The sequence below is a fragment of the Musa acuminata genome, chromosome BXJ2-9, assembly GCF_036884655.1.
Source record: "Musa acuminata AAA Group cultivar baxijiao chromosome BXJ2-9, Cavendish_Baxijiao_AAA, whole genome shotgun sequence".
Lineage (NCBI taxonomy): Eukaryota > Viridiplantae > Streptophyta > Magnoliopsida > Zingiberales > Musaceae > Musa > Musa acuminata.
Window position 1 is genome coordinate 10,471,077 of NC_088346.1, and position 27,243 is coordinate 10,498,319.

Sequence of the window (27,243 nt, forward strand, 5' to 3'; positions counted from 1 at the left end):
CTGTCGGGGACGACGGCTCACCGGTCGACCAGGACGATGAGGGCAAGGTAGACAATGGAGGTCGTCGGAAGGAGCTGCTCGAGTGATGCCGGCGGTGGCGGCGGGGCTGGATGTCCATCATGGAAGGAAGCTTGTGCTTCAGAGAGGAAGAAGAGATGCCGGAAGGTCGAGAGAATGACTTGCATGCGTGAAGAAGACATGGGTGCCCAATTAAATAAGAATCGAGACGAGGGCGAGTACGCCAAGCTGTGTCGGCCACAGCAATTGGAAACCTCCTCCATGTGGGGCTTAAGGTACTTACGGATCCACGCGTTGGATGAGACGGAAAGAAGGAGAGACAGAGAGGTCTGTCGTAGTGGTGCCAATCCATTTGGTTTATGTATCCACATATACGGATGCTGCTCGCCCATTGACCATTTGGTTTATTTATCCATTTGCTCCGGCCGTCATGCTCTCTCTCTATCATCCAAAAAAATAAAAATAAAAATAAAAATAAAAATAAAAATCGTTCCTACTCGCTCTACATCATTTCACGTGGTGGACCGATCTTTCAGCTGGAGGGTAGTGGCGGCTGATGGTGACCGTATGGCTCATCACATGCACAGGGCTCGTACTGGTCGGTGGCCATGCGAGAGAGAGAATATGACACACACTCAAAGCAACAATGTTACGGGTAGTCTCTTCTGAACCGTTCATCCCATCCATCAGATCCCATCCTTTCCTCTCAGTCATTCGTCAGTGTCAAATTTCTTTTTCTTATATCAAATCAATCCGTCGAGACTTTCGAGTGATATCATCGATACTTGGGATCGATCATATCAATCTGATCTGGAGGGGAGAGTATTCATATGGGACGCGGGAAGCTCTCCATCGTATCGGGGATGCAAGTTTTATTTGCAATGCTCGCGATAACAAGCACCTCCTCATACTTGATGAGATACGTCCAACATGATCAACATATGTTCTTGCGTTCAACATGCCCTAATCAGACGAAGCGTAAAGCTACGAAGGCCGTCTAACATAGCCAAAGAAAGCATCTCTTACATTTGATTTGATGCATCCACATCAAGCAAAGATCCAAACTATGACCGTAAGTTCCTTGTATAAATAAATAGGAGTCCCTCACGTTGACGAGCTTCAAAAGAGATGGGCTATCGCCATAAATACGGGAAATTTGGAGAAGTGATCATTCAATTTAAGAGAGGCATCTCTCGGAGATGACGATGAACATACAAGCTAAATAGTTTTTCTCGATCAATGTGAAGACCATGTTTGGAGTAACCAAAAAGACGAATGCCTACTTTTCTCTTCCGACTGGGATCTCAAATTGTCCTAACCGTCACTAATGAGTGCAATCATTAGTGCATATGTTCTCGACTCGTCTTTTCATTTTGAACTACTGCGAATTGTTTGATGAGTGCAATCAGATGTACCATAAAGCCCTACCATGCATCGCAACATATATCCTCGAAGTCTTTATTCACTGTGCGCATCATTTTCTATCGTGACGTTTCAACCTCAATGCTCTTCCCAACGCTCAGTCGATATCGGCTTAGGAATTCCCTCTTTAGTAATCGACGTTGGCAGCGAAGAAGAGAACAACTAGCCGCACTCGGCCGAGTAGAAAGACAGCACATCGTTCCCCAGATCATACATCACCTGCATGTTCTGCTGCATGAAGTTGCCGAACACCGAGAACCCGCTCGACTCCGCCATCATGAGGCATATAGAGCTGGTGTCGCTGTCCACGCCGAAGTAGTTCCCTGGTGGCAACTCCAGGTCTGCTCCCTGGAAGTGGAAGATGAGCTTGGGAAGGTTCAAGGTGTCGGGGGTTGATTTCGGCGGCAGCTCGTAGCAGAGGTCGAGGTCGAAAAGGGATTGATCGGTGGTGTTCATGTTTTTTATCTGAGCCGCGAAAGCATCTGCCACCTTGTCATACGCACTGTACTCCAGGTACGTGAGCCAGGTGCCCGAGTCTAAGATCATTCCCCCACTCCCATCTCCCTTGATGGCAAATGTGGAGCTTGGGATGTCAACAACAGTTCCTCCTACCGTTATTCCATTGAGAGTGATGTAGTAGAAGCTCGGCCAGGATTTGTTGCGAACTATGGGCGTCGACATAACTGGATGTGCAGTCGCATTAGGGTTCGGCAGAGAACCTATCAAGAGAGTGCTTTTCTTCCGCGATCCGAATGGAGTGAGACAATACGAGAACTCCGTCAAGCCCATCTGCGATATGAGGGAGAGCTTCCCGCGTCCAAGGCCGACGAAGCCGGCCGCCTCGGCGAAGGCGACGCCGTCGTTCGAGTTGCCGCAACCGAATGCGAGGCCGGGCACGGAGGTAGAGCCGATCGTGAAGGTCTCGGTGCCGAGCACGCCTTCGGTGTAGGAGTGGTCGGTGTACATGTAAGAGTAGTGGCAGGAAGCGTTGCACGAGTGTTGGTCCAGCGCCTTGCACAGCGTGCTATCGCATGCGATCGTACCGAAGGTGGAGGACTTCGATGGGTCGAACACCGGACTTGACTGCCAGTAGCAGTTGGAGCAGGGCTTGCATTGGGTCCATATGAGATCGCTCCCTGTGTCGACGAGTGCAGAGAAGGCAAGCGCCGGCGTACCGATGGCTATGTCGACGATGTACTCGGTTTTGCCGGCGTGGAGCGGAGCACGATCGACGAGGGTCGAGAGCCTGTGCCTGCTACTTGCTACCGCACGTTGGATCAGTTTAGCCTCACTGTCACCAGCGTTGGCATGGACATGAGTCAACTCAACGCGAACACCTCCTGCAAAAGCTCCAGAACTCAGTGGGATGAGACTTAACAGTAGCACTGTAAGTGATGACAATTTGGGGAGTGGCTCCAATGCCATTTTTTTTATTTGAAGCTCCAGATGCACCTTCCTCTGTGAGGAGATCAGATATATAGAGCAGACGAAGGTTGTGTCAGGGAAACTAACACTGTTGCACAATTTCTGGTCATCAAAAGATGGTGCGCATTAACTGCAAGATTGCAACGCTGTGATGGCCCGTTTCTGTAGTCACCAACAACCTTTCGGCAGCAGGTATGTAAGTCCCGAATCATGAATTGACTAAGTTAGAAAATTGGATGTTGGTTGGCTAGATTAGAGCCTAATTCTTTATGTGAGTAATTGTCTTTATGGGATTATGTAATATTGCATTTGTTTCTCCATGAATACTGTAACATAAATATTGTAATAATTTATGTTAGGAAAAAAATATGGTTGTCGTCTTAATCAGTTTAACGTGGTCCAAACTCGTATGTGCATGATTGTCCCAACTGTATCTAAGGTAAAAACATCGAGCTCCTAAGAGGTCACCTACATGAAGATCAAGATCGAAAGAGGTTTTCCGACCAGATATCTCTTACGCTCAAGTTAGTAATCCGAGGTACCAAAATGTGGGTTCGAATAGTTTAAAAAAATCCATTGTATCGGATTTAAGATGTCGTTTTATACCTTAGAGAATGAGAAGAGAATTTGTGATTGTCTTCCTTATTATAATGGATGAGAAGAACGAAACTTGCGATTACATTCCTTGTCATTCTATCTCAAAGTATAATGAGATAGAAGCTTATGATTGTTTTCCTTAACATAATGAACAAAAAGTTGACTTGTGATTGTCTTCCTTATCATAATGGATGAGAAGGAAGCATATAGTTTTTTACTTTGAATCTTCATCCACATAGGTAGTTAGGTGGAGGGTGACTTAGATCTCATGTGGCAACCACATGTTAACTAACAGTAGATTCCTTATCATATCCTCCCGAAGGCATGCTTCAAGCTCTTGAGAGAGGTTTGAAGCATGTGGTTTAGTTCATATGACATGGGAGCATTCGAGATCTTATCTTGCGGATCATATTTTTTTCGATTCAGGTGTCTCGAGTATGTTGGGCTTATGTTTCTATCGTAATAGATTTCTCTTGGTGCGGGTCATGTTTTCATGACTCATGCATTTTGGAAGCATTTGGCCTTATGCCTTTGTCGTATCGGATTTTGATTCACACGGGTTGGGTTTTCCCAACTAATACGTCTCTAACGTTTTTAGCCTTGCACCTCCATCATAGTTGATTTCTCTTAACGCAAATTGGATTTTCTTGACTTATATGTCTTAGGCATCTTTATCCTTGTATCTATGCCATAACGGATTTATTTTAACGTGGGTCGAGTTTTCCCGACTCATGCATCTCGAGTGTATTTAGTCTTGCGCCTTCGCTGTAGCGAATTTATTTTGAAGCTGGTCAGGTTTTCCCGACTCATGCATCTCGGGCACGTTAGCCTTGTGCCTCTATCATGGCTAATTTCTTTACGTGGGTCAGGTTTTCCTGATTTGTGTCTCGGGCATGTTGGCCTTATGCCTGATTTCTTCAAGCCCATTTCTTCAGGCCGATTTCTTCATACACAGGTTGGGTTTTCTCGACTCATGTGTCTCCGGCATGTTGGCCTTGTGCCATCGCTATGTAGATTTCTTCATTTGGGTTGGGTTTTCCTAACTCATGTATCTCTAGCATGGTGGATTTCTTTTTACGCAAGTCAGATTTTCTCGACTAATGCGTCTTGGGCACATTGGCCTTGTGCCTCCACCGCGATAGATTTTTTCACGTGGGTTAGGGTTTCCCAACTAAAGCATCTTGGGCATGTTGGCCTTGTGCCTCCACCATGGCAAAATTCTTCACGCAGGTCAGGATTTCCCAACTTATACATCTCAAGCGCATTTGGCCTTGTGCTGCTACTGTAGCAGATTTATCATAGCATAGGTCGGGTTTTCTTGACTTATACATCTCGGGCGCATTTGGCCTTACGTCTCTACCGTAGGTGATTTCTCTTTATACGGGTTGGGTTTTCTTGACTTATGCATCTCAGGTACATTTGGTTTTACAACTCTATCATAACAAATTTATCTTAGTACGGGTTAAGTTTTCCCCGCCTTATGTGTTATTGGTGCATTTGGCGTTATGGCTCTGCCATAACAAATTTATCTTGGCATGGGTTGGGTTTTCCTGACTTTTGCATCTCAAGTGCCTTTGGCATTGTGCCTCCATCATAGTAGATTTTTTTTTATGTGAGTCAGGTTTTTTTGACTTATGCATCTTAGGCATATTTGGCATTGTGCCTTAGTTATAGCAATTTTATCTTGGCTTGAGTAAGATTTTCCCAACTTATATGTCATCTACTATTGCAGATTTATCTTAGTGTGGGTGAGTTTTCTTGACTTACATGTCTCGGGCACATTTGGCCTTGTGCCTCCACTGTAGCAGATTTATCTTGCCGTGGGTTATGTTTTCTTGACTTACATATTTCGAGCACATTTGACCTTATGCCTCTGGTATAACAGATTTATCTTCATGTAGGTAAGGTTTTCCTAACTCACTTTTCTTTTGCACATTGACCTTATATCTCCATCGTGGTAAATTTCTTCTCACCTAGGTCGGGTTTTCCCAATTCATGCATCTCGAGCACATTGACATTGTGCCTCTACCATGGCAGATTTCTTCATGTAGGTTTGGTTTTTATGACTAATGCGTCTTGGGCATTTTGGCCTTATCCCTCCACCATGGTAGACTTTTCTTTCTTCTTCTATGGTGGGCTTTAAGTTGTCCCTCCATCGTAGCGAATTTCAGGTCCTCCTACCACGGCGGGCTTCAAGTCCTCCCTCCGTGGTTGGCTTCATGTCGTCCCTCCATTGTAGCAGATTTTAGGTCCTTCCACTATGGCGGGCTTCATGTCTTTCCTCTATTATAATAGATATCGGGTCCTCCCGCCATAGCAAGCTTTGAGTTCTCTTTTCGTCGTGGTAGATTTTAGGTCTTCACTCTGTCATAACGGATTTCTCTTTATGTGAGTTAGGTTTTCCTGACCGTGATAGCTAGATTTCCATGGAGAACATCAAGGTCTTTTCCATAGTGAGCATCGGGTGCAGGAGGTCATCTTATATAATGCAAGTAGAGATCACCTCAAGGAGTTGCCCCTTGAGCTTCTCGCCGTTGAGGATGATGGGGACTTGTAGGCTCTCCCGCATGATACAGTTTGTGAGAATGTCTATGAGGGTGGATTTACCAGAGCCATTCACCCCGAGAATCACGAATATCTCCCCTTCACTCACCTCGACAATGATGGTATTCAATAATGACTTGATCCTGGAGATCACTTCCGGCGACCCGTGGTCGACGACGAGGTTGATGGTGAGGCCGTTTTTGTATAAGAGCGATAACTTTCAATACTTCTTCATACTGTATGAGAGATCGGTGAAGACAAGGATGAAGGCGAAAGGCTAAGTGGTCATCGACGTCACCTTTGATGGCGAAGTCATTGAGCTTGAGATTGAGCTTGAGGTCATGGTGCTTCGGGGAGATATAGTCATCGCTCTTGGCGGCATCGTTGATGTGAGTGTTGCCGATGATAACAGAGAGATTTTCTCTGATAAAAGAGAGATATCATCAACTGCATAGTAGATGAGATTTCCTCAACTGCACGAGGAAATCTCTCTACTCAGTTAAAGAAATATCCTCTTTCACTATGTATAAATAGACTTCATATGATACTACTTGATGAGTGCATTTTTGCTTTATCCTTATAATTTTATTCTTTATTCTTTCATTCTATCATGGTATCATAGCGGCGTTCTCCTCTTTGAGTCTTTCAACCTCACCCATCAGCTTCACGTCAGGCCATAGAAGCAGCTGCTGCATCATCATCAAACCACCGCAGTCATCCACCTCTCACTTCCCACCTTTCATCGCCGCCAGCGCCTTGTCACTGACCCTCTGCTCTAGATCTGCTCTGCTTCCGCGCGTTGGTCCATCGACCAGCTCCTGGCCTTCTCCCTCCAACGCCTCCGCCACCGCTGTCATCGACTTCGGCAACATTATCCTCACTGCTTCCGAGAGGACCTTCTGGGTGCAGGCCTCCCAGCAGCCAGCATCCTGCTCTGCCTTCGCAGAGACAAGCAGCCTTCGGTAACTTTCCACGTTGCTGCCTCGTTGCCAAGATTCCTCACTGCTGATCTATTGCACACAGATCTGCAGCTGTCTTGCACAAAGCTGATCACGCCACTGGCTGCATCACTGCCCATAGTCCTTCTTATAGAACTGCTGCATAGAAATCTACAGCTTTACACCATCTTGCATAGGTTTTTTTCTTCAACGAAGACCTTATTCTTTCAACACATATCTTATTTGCCACCACCTCAGGTGACATTGATCTATACCAACACTTCTTTCTCCCTGATCATATCTTCCATATATCATCATCATCTACCTCTGATGCTCCCATTACTGTTCCCGCAGGGAACCATAGTACCTTCCCACATACAAGCCTTATCTCCATAAATGCAGCAACCCTCATCCCCTTCAAATTATCCAACGGTGGTAACTACGCATCATGGTGTGCTCAATTCTCTAATCTACTATTTGGCTATGATCTTCTAGGCTACGTCAATGGCTCTCTTTGTTGTCCACCGGCGATGCTCAACATCCCAGGCGCATCCGATCCAGTACCAAATCCGAATCACAAACTATGGTTACGCCAGGATCGCCTCATCCTTCAAGCAATTCAAGCCTCGGTCACTGAATCCCTTGCCCCACTCATTTCTTCATGTGACACTGCTGCCGAAGCTTGGTGCAAGTTGCAAACCACCTTGGCCAATCGTTCTCGCACTCGCATGCTTAGTCTCCTATCCAGCCTCATGAAGATAAAACAAGAGAGAAGTAATATTGTTGATTATCTACATAACATAAAGGTTATCATCGATAACTTGGCCTTGGTAGGTCATTCCCTCAGCGATGAAGAAGTTACTGTTCATATCCTCAATGGCCTCGGAGACGAGTACAAGGAATTGACAGCAGCAATACGAGCGCGTGATTCACCAATCACATTCGAAGAACTTTATGACAAGCTGATTGACTTTGAGATATATCTCAAGCGCGAGGACAAACCGCCAGGACCATCCATCACAGCTCAAGTCACTCAAAAAAGGAGGGGCAATTCGTATAACAAGATTGTCAACAAAGGTTTGACCAAGACACCTTCTGAACCTATGAGTTCTAAACCAACCATTCCTTCTCCTCATCCTCAACATTCCAATCACAACAACCAAGGTGGCTCCTTCAATCATCCGCAGTCCTAGCGCCCTCACTACTCAAACCAACAAAGAATTGTTTGCCAACTATGTGATAAAGTCGGTCACTCTGCAAAGGTCTGTCGATCTCGACCCAGACTTCCTGCTCAATCACATTGGCCTCAAGCAAATCTCACGACTACTCCAACGACTAGTGATCATAATTGGATTGTGGACTCTGGCGCATCCCACCACATCACCTCAGATCTCCAGAACTTGTCCATCCACAACAACTATAGTGGCACTGAGGACATCATCATCGGTGACGGTAAAGGAATTCCTATTACTCATACGGGTTCTACACTGCTTAATTCACCTACCACAACATTTACACTTGATGATGTTTTATGTGCACCTTACATTAAACGAAATCTCATTTCCGTTTCTCAATTTTGCAAACAAAATAATACCTCCATTGAATTCTTTCCTAACTCTTTTCTTGTTAAGGATTTGAGCACGGGGGCATCATTGGTCCAAGGCCGGAGTAAGGACAATGTTTATGAATGGCCGTCACTTCCACAAATAAAACAGCCCACTGCTTACTCCTCCGTTGCAGCTTCAATCGATGTGTGGCATCGTCGTCTCGGTCATCCCTCTCTCCCTATCCAAAATAAATTACTTTCTCGTTATTTTCTTCCTACTCTTACAAATAATAGGGTTGTTACTTATTGTGATGCTTGTCTTCATAATAAAAGTCATAGACTTCCTTTCAGTGTTTCCTCTATATCATGTTCTAAACCATTTGAAATTATTTATACTGATGTTTGGGGCCCTACTCCTGTCACTTCTTTTGACAAGTTTAGCTTTTATGTTATTTTTGTCGACTATTTTACTAAATACATATGGCTATATCCTCTTCGTCATAAATCAGAAGTTTCAAAAGTCTTCACCAACTTTAAAAAGCTGGTTGAAAACTTCTTTCAATCTACAATTAAAACAGTCTACTCTAATGGTGGAGGTGAATTTCAAGCCCTCACATCCTACCTCTGAACCTGTGGCATCCAACACCTTAAGTCACCCCACACACTCCTCAACTAGTTGGCTCTGCTGAACGTAAACATCAACATATCGTAGAAACTGGTCTCACACTTCTACATCAAGCCTCCATGCCACCAACTTTTTGGTATGCCGCCTTTCAAACTGCTGTCTACCTTATTAATCGTTTGCTCACTCCAGTTCTTCAATACCAGTCTCCATTTGAAAAACTATTTTCCAAATCCCCAAACATTCAAAACCTCAGAATATTTGGTTGTTTATGTTATCCGTGGCTACATCCTTATGCCCCACACAAGTTAGCGCCAAGATCTAAAGCTTGCATCTTCATAGGATATTCTATTGAGCATAATGTCTTTCGGTGCTATGAACCACAATCTCAAAAAGTCTTTATTTCACGACATGTTGTTTTTGTTGAATCTGCCTTTCCATTTTAAAACCATGAATCTCCTACCATTCATACCACTCCGACAAATATTCATTCTTGGAGTATACATTCGATCCCCTCAAACGAACCTCCTCCCACACCATCCAATCCTATTGTTGAAGATCCACACTCTTTTGTTCTCCCGGTTCAACAACTCTCCACTCCCCCCATTCCTTCTCCCCTTCCTTCTTCACAAGTCTCCCCTACCACTGAAGTCGTATCATCAGAAACACAACAACTTTCTTTACCTAGTGCCATCGATGTATCTCAACCTCTCTTGCATCCTGTCGATGCCTCTCCACCACTCTTACCAATAACACAACCTGCAGTTCCTAGCCATCCAATGACAACACGCTCAAAAAGTGGTATCTTTAAACCACGTCAGGTTCTCGACCTCCATACTATCACCAATTCTTCTCTTGAGACCAGTGAACCCACCACAATTACTCAAGCACAAAAATCTTCACATTGGCGTCAAGCTATGTGTGAAGAATATGATGCTCTTCTACATAACTCCACATGGACTCTTGTACCTTCTCGTCTTGCACAAAACATCATCGGGTGTAAATGGGTATTCTGAATTAAGCGAAACCCCGACGGGTCCGTTGCTCGATATAAAGCACGATTAGTAGCCAAAGGGTTTCATCAACGACCTGGAGTTGATTTTACAGAGACTTTTAGTCCTGTAGTTAAACCCACAACAATTCGGCTTATTCTAAGTTTGGTCATCTCCAGAGGTTGGAACTTACGACAACTGGACGTTAACAATGCCTTTTTACAGGGGACTCTAACTGAAGATGTCTTTATGCAGCAACCCCCTAGCTTTGTTCATCACCAGTATCCGAGATATGTTTGCAAATTACAAAAAGCCATTTATGGTCTCCGTCAAGCTCCCAGAGCTTGGTATACTGAACTTGGATCGTTTCTGATATCAATTGGCTTCATCAACTCCAAGTCTGACACCTCTTTATTCCTCCGACAACATCATGGCAATACAATATATCTTCTAGTTTATGTAGATGATATTATTGTTACAGGTAATGATCCCTTGGAGGTTCAGACATTTTTAAATCAATTGGCTGATCGATTCTCCCTCAAAGACTTAGGACCATTGAGCTACTTTCTGGGAATGGAAGCAACATTTACATCCTCCGGTCTCTTCCTCTCTCAAAGAAAATATATTCAAGACTTATTATCAAAGACAAATATGCAGGATGCGAAAGTAGTTACTACTCCTCTCTCTACTGGTGAATCACTCAAATTATGTGATGGCAGCCCTACCACAGACTCAACTCAATACCGGCAAGTACTTGGCTCCTTACAATACTTGGCTCTCACCCGTCCAGATATCTCATTTGCAGTCAATAAATTGTCTCAATACATGCACCAACCTTCTGCTATACATTGGTCTGCGGTTAAACGAATTTTGCGATATCTTAAAGGGACCCTTAATCATGGTCTCTTTCTCCGCAAAACCACTCAACTTCATCTCCATGCCTTTGCTAATGCTGATTGGGCGGGAAACTTTGATGATAGAACCTCCACGTCAGGGTATGTCATCTTTCTTGGGTCTAATCCAATCAGCTGGAGTTCTAAGAAGCAAAAGGCAGTGGCCCGGTCTACAACTGAAGCTGAATATCGTGCTATTGCTACCACTGTTGCTGAACTCAATTGGATCACAAATCTCCTCAAGGAACTCAAAGTTAGCTTTACTCATACTCCCACAATATATTGTGACAATGTTGGAGCTACCTACTTATGTGTCAATCCAGTGTTCCACTCGCGCATGAAACACATCGCCATCGACTGTCACTTCGTGCGAGATCAAGTTGTCAGACATCAACTTCGTGTCTCTCATGTCTATACGGCTGATCAACTTGCAGACTCACTCACGAAGCCTCTAGCCCGCAAACTATTTTTGTTTCATCGATCCAAGATCGGTATCCTTGATAGGAGCTCGATCTTGCGGGGGCATGATAACAGAGAGATTTTCTCTGATAAAAGAGAGATATCCTCAACTGCATAGCAGATGAGATTTCCTCAACTGCATGAGGAAATCTCTCTGCTCAGTTAAAGAAATATCCTCTTTCACTATGTATAAATAGACTTCATATGATACTACTTGATGAGTGCCTTTTTGCTTTATCCTTATAATTTCATTCTTTATTCTCTCATTCTATCAGCCGACACGCTTGAAGAGCTAGGTGAGGGTGATCGATTTTTCATCTTCACCACCTCTGGAGTCGACATTAGCTCAAAGGCTATGGTGGCTAAGTAGGCAGTCACGATTGATGTCATTGGCCTCTACCATTGAGAAGGATCATCGATCGAATAAGGATATCTTATCCATGAATCGAGGTATGGTATCACTTTGCTAACTTGTTGGGATCTCCTGTTAGTCGTCGGTGCCAAGGGGTGCTAGTGCTAGTGATAGTTGAGCTATTAATCGTAGTTGAGATGATAATATTACCTATTAGGCTAGCTTGGGCAAAAGCATAATAAGAGCTTGCATCATGCCCACTAGCATATGCATATACTGGATGAGCTTTAGGAACACATTGATAAGGATGAGCATGTGGCTCAAGTTTATCCTTAGGGGTGAGAGGCCTGGGTTATTGAATAGACATCGATACCTCATCAGCATCTGTACTGAAGTTGACATATTCATATGTGAAAAGGATAGCAGTTGCCCCCCAATTAAAAGTGCTATGGGTTGAAGAGAGGGCCTCCTCTTTAGGACATTTAATGAGAGGATTGACAGGAATACGTTCGTACGACATTAGGCTCCCCTTTTAGTACCAAAATGTTAGACAAATATATTATTGATGTCTTTATTAGCTCGATATGGTCCAAACCCATTGACGTAGGATTATCCAAAGTATCTCCAAGGTGGAAACATTATGTCCCAAGGGGCTACCTATACGAAGACCAAGGTTGAGAGAGGTTTCCTAACCCAATCTCTCTTATGCTTAAGTTAGTATTCAAGGTCCCCAAATATGGGTTTGAGTAATTCAAAAGGAGTCCCTTCCATTGGGTTTAAGATATCTTTTTGATAAGAATTTTATGATTGCCTTCCTCATTATAATGGATGAAAAGAAAAGTTATAAATGTCTTACTTATCATAATGGATAAGAAGGAAGTTTGTGTTTCCTTTAAATCTTAAGCAAATGGATGGAGGGTGACTTAAATCTCACGTGATAACCACATGTCAACTTATAGTAGATTCTCAATCAATGTATAAGAAATGTTATGTTAGTTATTCATTAGTGATTTTTATTCTTTAGGTTGCTAATTTAATTTAATAAGCTTCGAACTGCCCTCCACCTCTTGCTCCCAAAGATAGCTTTGTACTTGTGCCCTTACCAATCGTCGCCTTCGCCATGTCACACACTCCCTTGATATTATTAAGATTCACCCCCTCCATCAATAGAGACAAATCGTTGAATCTCAACACCATTAACTCTTAATCGAGCGGGTAACTACGCCTCCACCTTTACTTTTTCTCCATCAGCTATTCTCTTCCCGATCAATCAATGAGGACTCAATCAGGGGCAATGAATCGGGCTATGATGCGAGGGAGGGGAAGCTCCATCGTGGTCGCCTCCTTCTTCTCAACGTCCTTGCTCCTTCATCGAGGTCGACGACAATGATGAAAATAAGAACATGGGTGACATGGGTGCGATCCTTGGGTGACTAGATAGAGACGACCACCATGGGGTGAAGGCAAGGGGTAAAATGATATATATATATATATATATATATATATATATATATATATATATATATATATATATATATATATTCTTGCATGTTGAAGAATTATTTTTATACTCAATCATTGATGATGGGATCTTTTATTCGAATCAAAAATTAAACTTATAGGTTTCGTGTTGTCCGCTGCCACATCCAACATGTTTTAGCCTGTTTCACACTAAAATATAAATCATTAATATTGACCAAAATTATTTTATATGTACACATCAAGACGATCATGTGACTTTGATGCTTCCAAATAGTTAATCCAATCAAGAAAAAAAAAATGAGCTACCGGAACTTCTTGTTTTCTCAGCCATCTAATTTGGGTTTTGGAAAGCTTTAAATTCTATTGTATTCAATTTTTTGGCAAAATTACGCATATATCATTGTGATTAATGTTCATCGCCTAACTATCACTTATAACATTGGAATCAACCGACAAATATGTCACAACATAGGAATGAACCAAACATCGCCATCACTTTCTCTTCTATTGTTGTTGTCGTTGCTGCTATACTTGGACGTCGGTGTTGCCACCGCCGACCAACCATGGAAAGGAAAATGTAATGGTTGGAAAACGACGAAAGTTTAGGGCCGAGAGGAACGCATCAGAGAAAGAGAATGAGAATGAGAAAGAGAAAGAGAAAGAGGTAGAGGTGTGTAGTGGTGTCCACCGTGTATATGGCCGACGTCTCTGACGTCTAGCTTCCAAACAAGAAGGCACCGGACCAGAAAACACGACGCATGTGTTGCATGCTTACCAGCTCTCAGCAATTCCTCAGACGGATGGTGGGCGTATCAGACTCGAGCATGGAATGTGTTTCATGCTTGCAAGCTCCCAGGAATTCCATTTCCAGTGGATGGTGGATCCCCCACAACACCCCAAGAATCCACAAGTGAAGGAGAGAAGGAAAATATGCTTTGGCATCTCAAATAAAATAGTGGTCCACTGACAAAGGAATGTGTCATGACAATCCCAACCCCACCCTCTGTTGAAGAAGACTTGCACCAGAAATGCTTTCATATCTTAATCAATCAAACCCCTTGAGAAGAACAGAAATATGACATGGTTGATCATAACTTGTGCTCATATGCCCTTCTTATGATAACATAAACATTGTCTTCGATTGCTCGGGTTCATAGACTACACACTTCATGTATGCTTCTTATCACTCTCTTGGCTCATCATTATTGTTGAATATAATGCTATCACTACGTAATTGCTTTATATATTCCAGCATAGATCAAAAGGAAACCTACACCAACTAGATGGGCATCTGGTTAACATGTGTTTAACGTGATACTTTGGGACTGGTTGATTTCTGATGAAAAGAAAAGGTGCCTAATCGATGTTATTTGGAATCAATCTTATAAAAGAAAAAACTCATTCACATATTTCCTAGTTATGTGAATCTTATTAGGACATTTCTTATATCAATCACTCTCATATATACTAATATTTATCCTTCATGGCAACAGAAAGGAAAGGAGCAAACACATGAAATGATAACCTATTGAGATGGCACCAAGTAATTATCATCCCGATATTATTTCACCTTTGAGCTCTTTGTAATGATAATTTAAGCTTTTATTTATTTATTTGTTTATTTATCTAGAGAGAGAGAGAGAGAGAGTGAGAGAGAGAGAGAGAGAGAGAGTAGCAGTAGCGTAAATCTAGCAATACTTAAACAGGCAGATTTCTCTAACGAGTGGCTGATGAAATTGAATTATGTTCTCCAATAAGGGAAGGAACACAAACGAGACAAGAAGACTTGATTCATGTTCTTATGGGGAGTTACTACATGTGATTCTTCAGTATCGGCAGCTACAAAAAGAGTATGTTGTGTCGGGAGAAGAGAGAGCAATTGTCTTCCCCCTTGTTTGTCTCAGCATGAATGCAAAGACTGGCGGTGGTGGTCATGCGAGTGGTGCGACTCCCTCTCGATGCGCCACCGGAGGTGGAGGAAGTCGTCGACGGAGCAAGGCAGCTTCAGCGGCCCCGAGGAGTAGAAACCGTACACCTCCTGTGCCGACTCGAGGAGCCTCTGGAAGAGGGGATGGTGGAGGTAGGAGATGGGGATCACGAACTTCCGGAAGCCGCCTTCTTCGCCTTCGAGGCCGACTCTCACGGTGACCGATCCCTTCTTCACCTTCATCCTCTTGTCCTCTTGCATCATCTCTTCCTGCTCTCTCCCTTCGTGCAGTGCGGTAGATGGAAAGAAGGCTGAGCTAAAGGGAGACGGTACCAAGTGCTTTGCTCTCTATGGCTTTTGGCTTTGGCTTTTGTTTGGAGAGTAAACCAAGGCGCTTCTTCCTTTATAGATGAAGAGGAAAGGAAGACATCAGTGGTGGGTACGCTCTTTTCTACGGAATCCTTCCTCCACATTTCCCAACTTCTATAGCATTCCTTATCATACAATAATAATTATTATTATTATTATTTGGTTAAATATAACTCCATTAATTGTTTTTCTTTATGCATGTTGTTAACCCACTTTATAATATTTGTAGGTTAACAAAAACATGTTAGGCATATACAGATTCATTAAACATATCCCCCAGTTTGAATTATTATGAAGGTATTATTAAATACTTGAAGACAGGATCGATTTGAGGATCTTGTTATCAAGGTCAAAATGTTTACCATTGAAACCAATACAAATTCGACTTGAGGAGCTATTTCTTACTTGAGTATCAATAAATATATGAAATAGGTTGACCTGTTTGTCTTTGACCGGGGCAAGTACAAGCTCAGAAGAAACTTGCGTTCGAGTGGCCGGTGGATCCCCACAGCTCATGACTCAAAGTCAATAGGTTGGCGGAGCCACACAGCACCCCATGGATTGTGCCCCTTCAACCCTCACAAAGGAGGGAAGGAAGAGAGAGAGAGAGAGAATGAACAAGAGCGAGAAAGAGGAAATGGGCAGCCATTGGGATTAATAATTGGCCATTCAACCCGCGGAAGTGGAGATCAGAAGGAAGTCCACCAACGCGGAAAGGAATCGAAGGTAGACCTCATGATCCTTATCATTTGCACTTAGTGGCCCCGTGTGCTTTTTCCTCCCCCCTATGCCATTAGTGAGTCCAAAGCAGACTTATCGAAAACGAATCGGACATTGACCCCGTCTAATCTCTATCACTGAATTATTGGTCGACTCGATGGATCAACTAATTAGATTGTAGATCTCATAATTTTACATTAAATTATAAAAAAATATATATTTCGTTTTTGTAATACAGTGAAAGAGAATGATAAGAACAAAATATATGAAACATAATCGATAAAGTAGCTTCCTTCTTGTTTTATTATTGATCTACGCATATTTATCTAACTCTATCCGTCCGTATTCTCAATAAATAATTCATAAGTTCTATAGTATATTAGGATTTTAATTCAAATGAGGAGAAAGGTGTCCGACCAATGTCTTTGGCCAAGATAGATCTCCACATGGATGTGAAAAAAGAACAATCCCAAGGAAAATGAAGTTGATGTATGACTTTCAAAAGTCAAACTTAGCTAAAACCACATCTGTTGCCATGTTAGCTTGATCCACTTATGACCCCACAAACTCATATAAAGCTCCTCCTATTTATCTAAGCAATCTATTTCATGCTTCATTCATCATTCCAAACCTAGGGGAGTTGAAATTGTATGTTTTAGGCTTCAAGGAACATATGTTTAGATGATGGAAGATGTAAGGTTTGATGAGAAGATTCCATTTGATACGTATTAATTTTTTAAAATCTTATAAAAAAAAGGATTCAATATCTTCTAAAAGTAATATGGGGTTGTCCACAAGGGGTGTCTCATCAACCATGAGAATGAGTTGTAGGTACTGTCATTGTAGAATAATTATCCTTTTCATATTAATCCCATAAGACAGGTACTAATCATTATTTCCATCAACAAAAAGTGGAATAAAAGAATTATAAATCTATTTCAACTAAGGCATAATCAAAAGAATAATTAATAATTATGTACTAAGATCACTTTAGTAATGCCCCAAATTACTGACATTACTCATCTAAACTTTCCAAACAACATCTATCATTATTTTTGTGCTCTCATTTATAACCATAAATTTTATGGAAATGCAAGTAGATTAAGGCCAGCCACTTTTTAAATTCTCAATAAAAAAAATATTTTTCCCAAAGGATAAGTGGTAAAAAAAATCAAATTTGATCCTATAACAAATCTAATAAAGTCTTTATAAATTAACTAGTTAGCACTTTCAAAAAAATATGTTGAATAACCAATTTTTGGATATAAAAATATATCGAATAAGATTTTAAACTCTCAAATAAGTGGGTTTAGTACACCTTAATAAATCAATCATTTAAGTATATAATTAATTTGATGATTTTCACCCCTTCATAATTACATATCCATCCCTCCATAATTTAGCATATATATATATATATATATATATATATAATCCTGATATTATGTTGATATTATAATTTATTTTATTACTCTAAAATATATATATATATATATATAAATTTTTTAATCCAAATAAATTAGTATTCACCGCAGTTAGAAGTCATCAAACTAAGTTTTTCTTTATGACTTAACGGTAGTAGCGTTCGTCAACTTATGAAGCCTATCATGAATGACTCACCAATCACTTCTTCTAAGATGGATCGAAACACTCGTTTTCGACGTAGCTTAGTTCTTTCAAGTCAACTCCAAGGAATTACATTCAGAGACGGAATATTGGAAGGTCGTCTTTGGTGCCCAATTGGGGGCACAAGGGTCAACTGTAGCTTCAAACGATCACAATCCAGAAATGATAGCACCGTTGACCTCTCTCGTCCACTCTCTGACCACAAGAGAGAGAGAGAGAGCAGCCGAAGTCAACTGCACTAAAACGAAAGCAGATAGGAACCGCCACATGGGTTCTCTTTCACTTAGGATGCTGCTCTCTCACATCCAAACGCGTGTTCTCAAGACTCGCCAAAAGGATCTATAAATAAAGAAGGCAGCTCGCTACACTCCCAAGCCATACATATACTTGAAACCATCTCCTTCCTTCCGCACTGCGCACAGGAGAGACCAGGAAGAGGCCGAAGATGAAGAAGGGATCGCTCACCGTCAGAGTTGGCCTCGAAGGCGATGAAGGCGGCTTCCGAAAGTTCGTCATCCCCATCTCCTACCTCCACCATCCCCTCTTCCAGAGGCTTCTCGAGTCAGCACAGGAGGTTTATGGTTACTGCTCCTCGGGGCCTCTGAAGCTTCCCTGCTCCGTCGACGACTTCCTCCATCTCCGGTGGCGCATCGAGAGAGAGCCGCACCACTCGAACGGCCACCACCGCCAGTCTTTGTACTCATGCTTAGTCGAGTGAGGGGGGAAGATAAAGTGCTGTCTCCTCTCCCAACACAACAGACTCTTTTTGTAGCTGCTGTACACTGAAGAATCACATGTATAACTCCCTGTAAGAACAAGGAGGAAGTCTTCTGGTCTTTGTAGGTTTTTTTCACTTGTTGGAGAACACTATCTTACAAAGAGTCAAATGAACGATCAGATCATTTTTGTTTCGAGGGATTCAAGATATTAAAGCATTTCTGGCGCAAGATCTCTTTGATGTGCAAGTGCTAGTAGTACCAAACAATTGATTCTGTGTCATAATTCAGGATCAAGCAGTGAGCAGTCTATTGCTGGAGAGGAGCTCATCACATTCTTCTTCTAATTTAAATGAAAACACTATAGAAGCATAATTTGGTCTTTTCATAGTTGGGGGAGAAGAGACAAGTAAAGATGATTGAAGTGGGAGAGAAAATTATTGCATAAGTGGATTGGTTGGTGTATCATTCCATAAGTGATTGGCCAATACACACACCAACCTTGATTTTGACATGGTCAAAATTTTAAGTTTGACCAATTTTGTCCTAGGTCAATCCTAAACTTTGACCAGATATGAATTTCGGCTAGATTTAGACCTAATTTAATTAGATATTTAATTTTTTATTAATTTTGACCTTGTTCAACTTTTATTTTGATCGAATCCTAATTTTTATCAATTTTGACCTGAGTCAACTCTAATTTTGATTAGTCTAATTAGGTTGGTGTTTATCTCAAATGAGCCTAATTTGAAGGTTCAATTATAGACTTACCTAATTAAATATGGTTGATTAGTACAATTTAGGGTTCTATAAATAATTTTTAAAAAAAATGTAAATTATGATTTTTTAATATAATTTATAATATAAAATATTAGTTAATTATTATTATTTTTATTTGCTTGTGATAATTACATTTTAATTATTATTTTTAGACATTTATATAAATATTCATATGTATATTAAAATAATAATAATAATAAATTATAAAATAATATTTATCTTTCACATAAAGGTATGAATTTTATTTTATCATGATTATTATTATAATATGAGTTTTTTTTCATATTGATTGAATGTTTAATTATTAATAAGGTTATTATTTTTTTATTATTAAGTAATTTCTGCATGAATTATATTAAAAGAAATTAGTAAATATTATTTGTAGCTTATTTTTCTAAGTTTTATCTGATTTATAGTTGTCAAAATAGTTTGAGATAATAGACTTATTGGGTGTAGATTATATTAAATATTTTATTATTTATATTATATTTAAAATATATTTTATATTCTTAATATTGTAACTATTAAAGTGGCCTAGATTAATAAATTTATAAAATTATAAAATTAATTTAAGTAATTACGTTTTAGACCAATATAAGAGTTTTCTCATTATTTAAGTAATTACAAGGCAATTACAAGAGTTTTCTCATTATTTTAGACCAATATAAATAAAGAAGTTAGTCAACTTGCAATATAGGAGTACTTTTAGAAAAGAGATTAAAATTATTAGACACTGTTAAAAAAAGAATAAATATTATTTGTATATAAAAAATAAGTGGATAGAAAAGAAATCTAAAATAATTAATAGTATTGGACTTAAATTTGATATACAAGAAGTTAAACATAGAAATAATGTAAGAATTGTTAGTGATAAGGATTTAAGAATAATATTAGATGTAAAAAGATTTGGAGAAAGAATTATAATTCTAAAATTTATACTTATGCCCCTCAAGTCAAATTGGTTTATCAAACTAAAAAAGAATTTTAAGAAGGCTTAGATGATATCATTCAAGGAATGTCCAAATTTATGATTGAAAGAGATTTGAATAGCCATATGCATGGCCGCTTTGGTTACTGGGTGAGAAATAAAGATGATGGTACAACTTCAGATGATATTATAATTATAAATCTTCACTTTATAAATATTCATATGATATTATAATAAGAGTGGTTGCAATTATAGTCAAATAGATTTTTTTTCCCACTAAAAAGGTAGAAAAAATTATTTATAATAATTATAAAATTATACGTACTAAAAGTTTAACGAATCAACATAAGTATTATATATTTATGATAGTATTAGATATTTATGGTAGAAAATAAAAGAAAAAAAGATAGTAAAAAATTTCACTAAGACTATATGGTAAAATTTTTAAAGATGATAATATAAACATTCCTAAGAATATAATAAAAAAAAGAGGTGACTTGGAACTTAAATGAGAATAATATTAATATTATTTGGATTATGATAGCTAATAATATTATGAGCTTAACAAGGAGATTCATAATAAAACAAAAGTAAAAAATCTAACCTGGAGTTGGCGATAGTGCAAGAAGTTTAAAAAATATTTTTTACTAAAAGATAATGTTTTAAATATTGATAAAATTATAAAAATTTTAAAAATTTAAAAGATATAAAGAATCTAAAAATGAAGCTAAAAAAGTGATTAATATAGTAAGATATAAAACTTATGATAATTTTTATAATAAATTAGATACTAAAGATGGTTAAAAAGATATATATATCAAATTACTAAAACTAAAAAAAGAAAACATAAGGATTTAAGTAATATTAGATATATTAGAGATAAAGATCAAAGAATAACTTATTAATGATAACAAGATTAAGAAAAGATGAAAAAAATATAAATTATTTAATAAATATTTTATACAAAATTTAGATTTAATAATAAATAATGGTGATAGATTTAATATTCATATATTTGTTCATAAAATTAGAACTAGTGAAGTAAAAAACATATTAAAGAATATAAAAATAACTAAGAGTATAAGGCTGATTGTATCTTTATTGAGGTCTGAAAAATTTATGGGACAAGAGAATAACTTGATTAACTAGCTTATTTAACAAAATCATGGGATTCTAAAGGATGCTCAAGGAATGGAGAAGTAGTTTCTTAGTACCAATTTATAAAAATAAGAGTGATATATATAATTATTCAAATTATAGAGAAATTAAAATCATGAGTTATATTATAAAATTTTAAAAAATAATTATTGAAAGTAGGATAAAACTTGAAACTAATATCTTTAGAAATTAAATATGTTGTTTTATGTTTGAAAGATCATATATTAAAGTTATTTATTTATTAAGGTATTAATGAAAAAGTATAAGGAGAAAAATAAAAATCTATATTTAATTTTTATTAACATAGCGAAAACCTATGATAGAATTCCTAAAGATTTATTATAGTATATTTTAGAAAAAAAATGTATATCCACTAATTATATTGATATTATATATATATATATATATATATATATATATATATATATATATATATATATATATATATATATATATATATATATATATATGTATATATATATATATATATATGTATATATATATATATATATATATATGTATATATATATATATGTATATATGTATATATGTATATATATATATATATGTATATATATATGTATATATGATAATATAGCTATTAACATTAGAGTTATATATGGAGTATATCTAGCGAGTTTTCTACTAGCATAGGATTACACTAAGAATTCTTAAAGTCTCTACCATTTCATATTGATAATGGATAAATTTATAAATCATTTACATAATAAACCTCCATAGTATATGTTATTTGATAATGATATTATTTTAGTTAATAACAACTAAAATAAAATTAATTATAAACTTAAGTTATGAAGATAAACCTTAGAAACTAAAGATCTTAAATTAAGTATGCCCAAAATTTAATATATAAAATATAATCTTAATGATTCCAAAGATAGATAGGAGAATATAATTAAGTTGGATAGATAAGAAATTCTTTTAAATAAAAACTTTTGATAACTTCAATCAATTATATAACAAGATGAATAGATCAATAAATATATTATTTATAAAATAAAAATAAGATATTTAACATAAAGAAGGACATAAAAAATATTGTGTGATCTTTGAGTTTAATTTTTTTTTATAAAATAGTTATAAAACCAATAATACTTTATGGATCTAAATGTTAGACAAAAAATAATATGTACAAAAAATTTGTATTATAAAAATAAGAATGTTAAGATGGGTGTATAATGTTATTAGAAACAATAAAAAAAATACTTTTATTCGTGAACAATTAAACATCACTTCAAATAAGATAAAAATCATTTAAGATAATGTAAACATAATATTAAAAGTTTCTAAATACGATGATAAAAAAAGATAAAATGATTAATTTTAATGATAAAAAAAAAGTAAAAAAAATACATCAAAAGATTTTAATAAAAATTATAAATAAAAATTTTAATATTTTAAATTTAGCTAAATATATTACAAAATGCATGTGACCGATACCAAATAGTTAAGACTCACTATTTTGTTATTGTTGTTATATCAAAAAAATAAAAACTCTTCTTCATATTTACTAGAAGGAATACAATGACAACATCAGCCTCTTCTAGTCTTTTTCTGCGACCTGATCTTTCTAATCCACAAGATTTCAGACTGTCCCTTTGACTATAGATACTCGTTACAATAAGACATGGAAAAATTAGGCAGCAGACAGCTTGAGAAGAATGGTACAACCATCTGTTCCAGCTACATGCAAAAAATTAGGTCTTGGAAAGTTAAGATACATCATACAAGCTCGCCAGTGGACCAAGACACGGCAGTACTGACAGATTAAATTTAAAAAAAAAAAACAACAATTTAATATAGGAAGTTGAAATTAACCAAAGAAAAGGCAAACAAACATAAAATACAGCAGAATGGACTAACGATAGAAGCCTCAGATGTGCTTCCAGCAGGACCAGAGGCAGGAGCAATACCAGAGAGGCCAAATGTCCCAGGCACCGAAGACCTTGGATTTGTAACTGTACCACCAGCTTGGGCTGGCGATGGTGATGGAACAAGAAACGAATCATGCAGTACTGTTGTCGGTGGGGGTATGACTGGAGGAAACTGATGTTTTCCTGAGCAAATAAAACCAATCGCAATATTATGCTGCATCAGCACTTTGAAATCACATGTAAAATAGTATATAAACTTTAAAAACGGAAGTAAAAAAGATTACCTGGACACTGAGGTTGAAGAGATGTGGTTAACCTGCTCGATTAATCAAAAGTCACAACACACATCTTGAAAAAAGAAGATTAGCAAGATTAAAGAATAGCAGAAGCTGCTTACCTAGTGACAATAGACCCATTTACAAAGCCACCATAATTACAAGAAGTGACACTACAACCAGCACTAGTTTGTTGGGAAGTGAAATTTCCAAGCATAAGATTGCTGTTACTACACTGCATGCTCGAACATGATACTGCTAGGGAGGCTGGTGTGCAGTACAAACTGCAACAATTTACAGTTAGCTGGAAGTGAATCAAAATTAAGAAACATAAAGTGCATTAATGGGTAACAAAGCGAGTAAATGATTACTTGAGATTTCCTGGCCCACAACTGCATTGGACACAGTGACTAGCAGTAATGGCATAAGTCCCATTAGCCACAATCAAACCATAATCCGAGGCGATATTGGGAAACATTGAAGCACATGCTATACAAAGGGGAAAACAAGTCACAAGCTTTAGCACACTAAAAAGAGTAATAAAAACATCTTCTGAAAATGTTTGATGTAAGGGCAACCACATTGAGTATAAATTTACAATTGGGAACTTGTAAAATTTCTTGGAGATCTTTGATTAGTAAAATCAAATATCACTGGGTTGTCAGACAGATATGACATGTTTGATTTTTCTAATTTGGAATTGTTAAAAAAATAGACCACAATCATAGGTTATTCTACCAATAAAAACATTTTAAATAACCAAAGATACATAATATTTGTGTTATGTATGATGTGAATTATCACATGTAACATGTCATCTAGCATGCCGAAATCTCGGTCTGTGTTAACTTTGGTTAACAAAGTTGTATCATATTGTTTATACCCTTGCTTGTTAAATTGGACCTACTAAGTTTTTATATTTTTGTGAAATCCTGTTTTTACAACTTTTTTTCTGCATAACAATGTATTATGGAACTCACATTACACAATGTCAATGTTGTCAAAAACACTAAGCACTAAAAGGCGTCGAGGTCTCAAATCACCTGACGTGCCACGCACTCACCCAAGCAAAGCAAGGCTTTTACTTTTTATTCATTTATTGACCAAAACTTTTGGATTATAATTCTTACACAGGTGTGTCCTTTGATGGTGCCCTTTTCCTTCTTGCACAACAATAAATAAGAGCAAGATTAATATCTTAAATATCATTCCTAGCAAGCAAATAGGTATTTTACTACAATATGACCATTATTGATAATCTTGTTAAAATCATAAAATACTTCTGATGATGTCTAGTTGTGATAAGTCTACATTAGGAGGTTTTCCTTGACAACTATAACAGTAACAAAGCTGTGGCAGTCACCATTCCAAGTAATTCCAAGTACTTGCGGAAACACATAGAGATAAGTTGCCTACAGTGAATATTGAAAAATGAACACCAACAGGCAATAGATTATCCCATGAGAACTAGGTTTGATCATATTAATACTGCCCATAAACCAATTACATTTCGACCAACTTTCATGAACAGAAAAAACTCGATAGAGAAGACTGCTTTACCGTCAACATTAATTGAGAAGCATAAACCAGTAGAGTCATTTTTCAAGATTCTGGATACATGTGGCAGGCATTTAACATCTACTTCATTAGCAACTTCAACAATTCCACCGGGAAATTCTGGTTATTAATTAACCAATCATATAGCATTCAAGAGTCGTCACCTAGAAGGTGGCGATCATCAACACAGCCCCACTGGATCAACTCTAACGAGGTATATAGATGGGTACTCGTAGTAGTTCATTTAACTTTCCACCAATATCCTGTTTTTACTCACATTTATTCTAAGTCTTAATAGGACTCTAAGCATTGGACGATCCGGTTAGACACATTGCATGCCTCTCCTGTTTCTTTGGAGGTCAGGGCTCCGTGCTTCAAGTTGGCCTACGGTGTAGTCCTTATTGCAACATGGTGCTTGCTTGATCTAAGGACAAAGGGTCAGGTTGAATCTAGCAGCTCATATCAGCCCGATGACCAGAACGAGCATCATCATCAAGATACTAGAATGATCAACCAAGCAACCAACTTGAAAGCAACTCAATTGAAACTCAACTTAATCACACGCAGCAGATGATCCATAGAGGCACAAACAACAAAAATTAATAGGCTGGTTATAGCAATGATCTGCATCCCCCACTATAACAACAACAACAACAAAACAGAATTAGTACCTGGCAGCGGTACGGCGAGTATGTCCCCTGGCCGGATCGAAGGGCTTGCCATGGCGTTCACGGTCATAATGTCTGTCACAGTGGTGGCGTAGCGGGCGGCGATGGCCGGCACAGAGTCGCCCTGTTGGACGACGTAGGAGAGGTAAATGGCAGGGAGGAAGTTGTCGGTGGAGTTGAAACAGGTACAGGGGAGGGGGATGACGAGGGTGCTGCCGGCGTCGAGGTCGGCAGGGTCGGGGATGTCGTTGGCCTCCCGGATCTGGTCGGGGGACGTGAGGCCAGCGAAGACGGAGCCGGCGATCGATCCGAGAGTGTCGGCGGGGCGGACCGTGTAGCTGGTGGAGATGGAGCGGCGGATGCCGCCAGAGCAGGAGCAGGAGGCGGGGACGCGAAGGAAGAGGCCGGCGGGGAGGATGTGGTTCTCGGCGTCGGGGACGGCGATGTCGATGGCGTTGGCGGCGAGGAGGGCGACGGGGTCTGTCTGGAAGAGGGCGGCCACCTCAGCGACCTTGAGGTCGGCGTAGAGAGTGTAGCCCAGCAGCGCGGGGCAGGCGTCCGTCCCCGTGCACGGCTCGATGGTAGACTTCGCCATGGCGGCACCCGCCAGCAGCGAGAGCGAGATGAAGAGGAGCAATAGATGCTTCTCCTCCATCTCTTCTTCTTCACCTTCTTACCTGTGGCGCTATAGGTTTCCCTGCTCCTTCTGGGAAGCCAGACCGTGGAAGCACAGTTTCTCTTCAGCAGCAGCGACGGATAGAGAGAGAGAGAGAGAGAGAGAGATGGCCGGAATGAGAGCGACGAAATGTGGGCTTAGCGGGGAGTGGAAGAGAGGCAGAGAGGAAGGGGGACACAGCTACAGAGTTGAGGCTTTTCTGGGTGCAGCGCCAGATCCCGTTTTCCACTGAAAATAAAAACGAAAACTACTTTTGGCGCTGTTTCTCCGGTGGTTTTTCTGCATAGTTTTGAATCATAATATGACATATATGTCCCCCTAAATTGCAAGATCCAAATTAGACACGATCAATATGAATATATTAAATTGAGTAAACAACATAATATAATAAAATTTAAGATACTATGAATATATATATATATATATATATATATATATAGGAGTGATATGTTACTTTTATAACTTTAGAGGGATGGATATGTAAAATTACTCATTATTTTTTAAGGAGAATTCATGACAAAAGTAGGAGTGATGGAAAGGGCAAAAGAGGAGTCGACAAAGCCGAGTTCAGGGATTTGGAGTTTTGTGAGACAGGTGGGGACGGGTTTGGCATCTCGGAGTTGTTCTCGTGATGCCTCCGATCCGCGGATCAACACCC

General features: G+C 38.9%; 2 protein-coding genes across 2 annotated transcripts; both read right to left on the minus strand.

Annotated features, from left to right (window-relative positions):
* Nucleotides 1–1,602: 1,602 nt before the first annotated feature.
* On the minus strand, nucleotides 1,603–2,865 carry LOC135624048 (aspartic proteinase nepenthesin-1-like). The gene has a single exon (XM_065127521.1). The coding sequence runs from the start codon at nucleotides 2,863–2,865 to the stop codon at nucleotides 1,603–1,605; it is 1,263 nt and encodes a 420-aa protein (XP_064983593.1).
* Nucleotides 2,866–23,210: 20,345 nt separating this feature from the next.
* Nucleotides 23,211–26,812, minus strand: LOC135623422 (lysM domain-containing GPI-anchored protein LYP6-like). The gene is made up of 5 exons (XM_065126379.1): nucleotides 25,913–26,812; nucleotides 24,056–24,173; nucleotides 23,807–23,968; nucleotides 23,694–23,725; nucleotides 23,211–23,592 (listed from the first exon to the last, which is right to left on the minus strand). Exons 1-5 carry the CDS (start codon nucleotides 26,562–26,564, stop codon nucleotides 23,330–23,332), a joined length of 1,227 nt encoding a protein of 408 aa, XP_064982451.1. The 5' UTR covers nucleotides 26,565–26,812; the 3' UTR covers nucleotides 23,211–23,329.
* Between the last annotated feature and the right edge of the window lie 431 nt (nucleotides 26,813–27,243).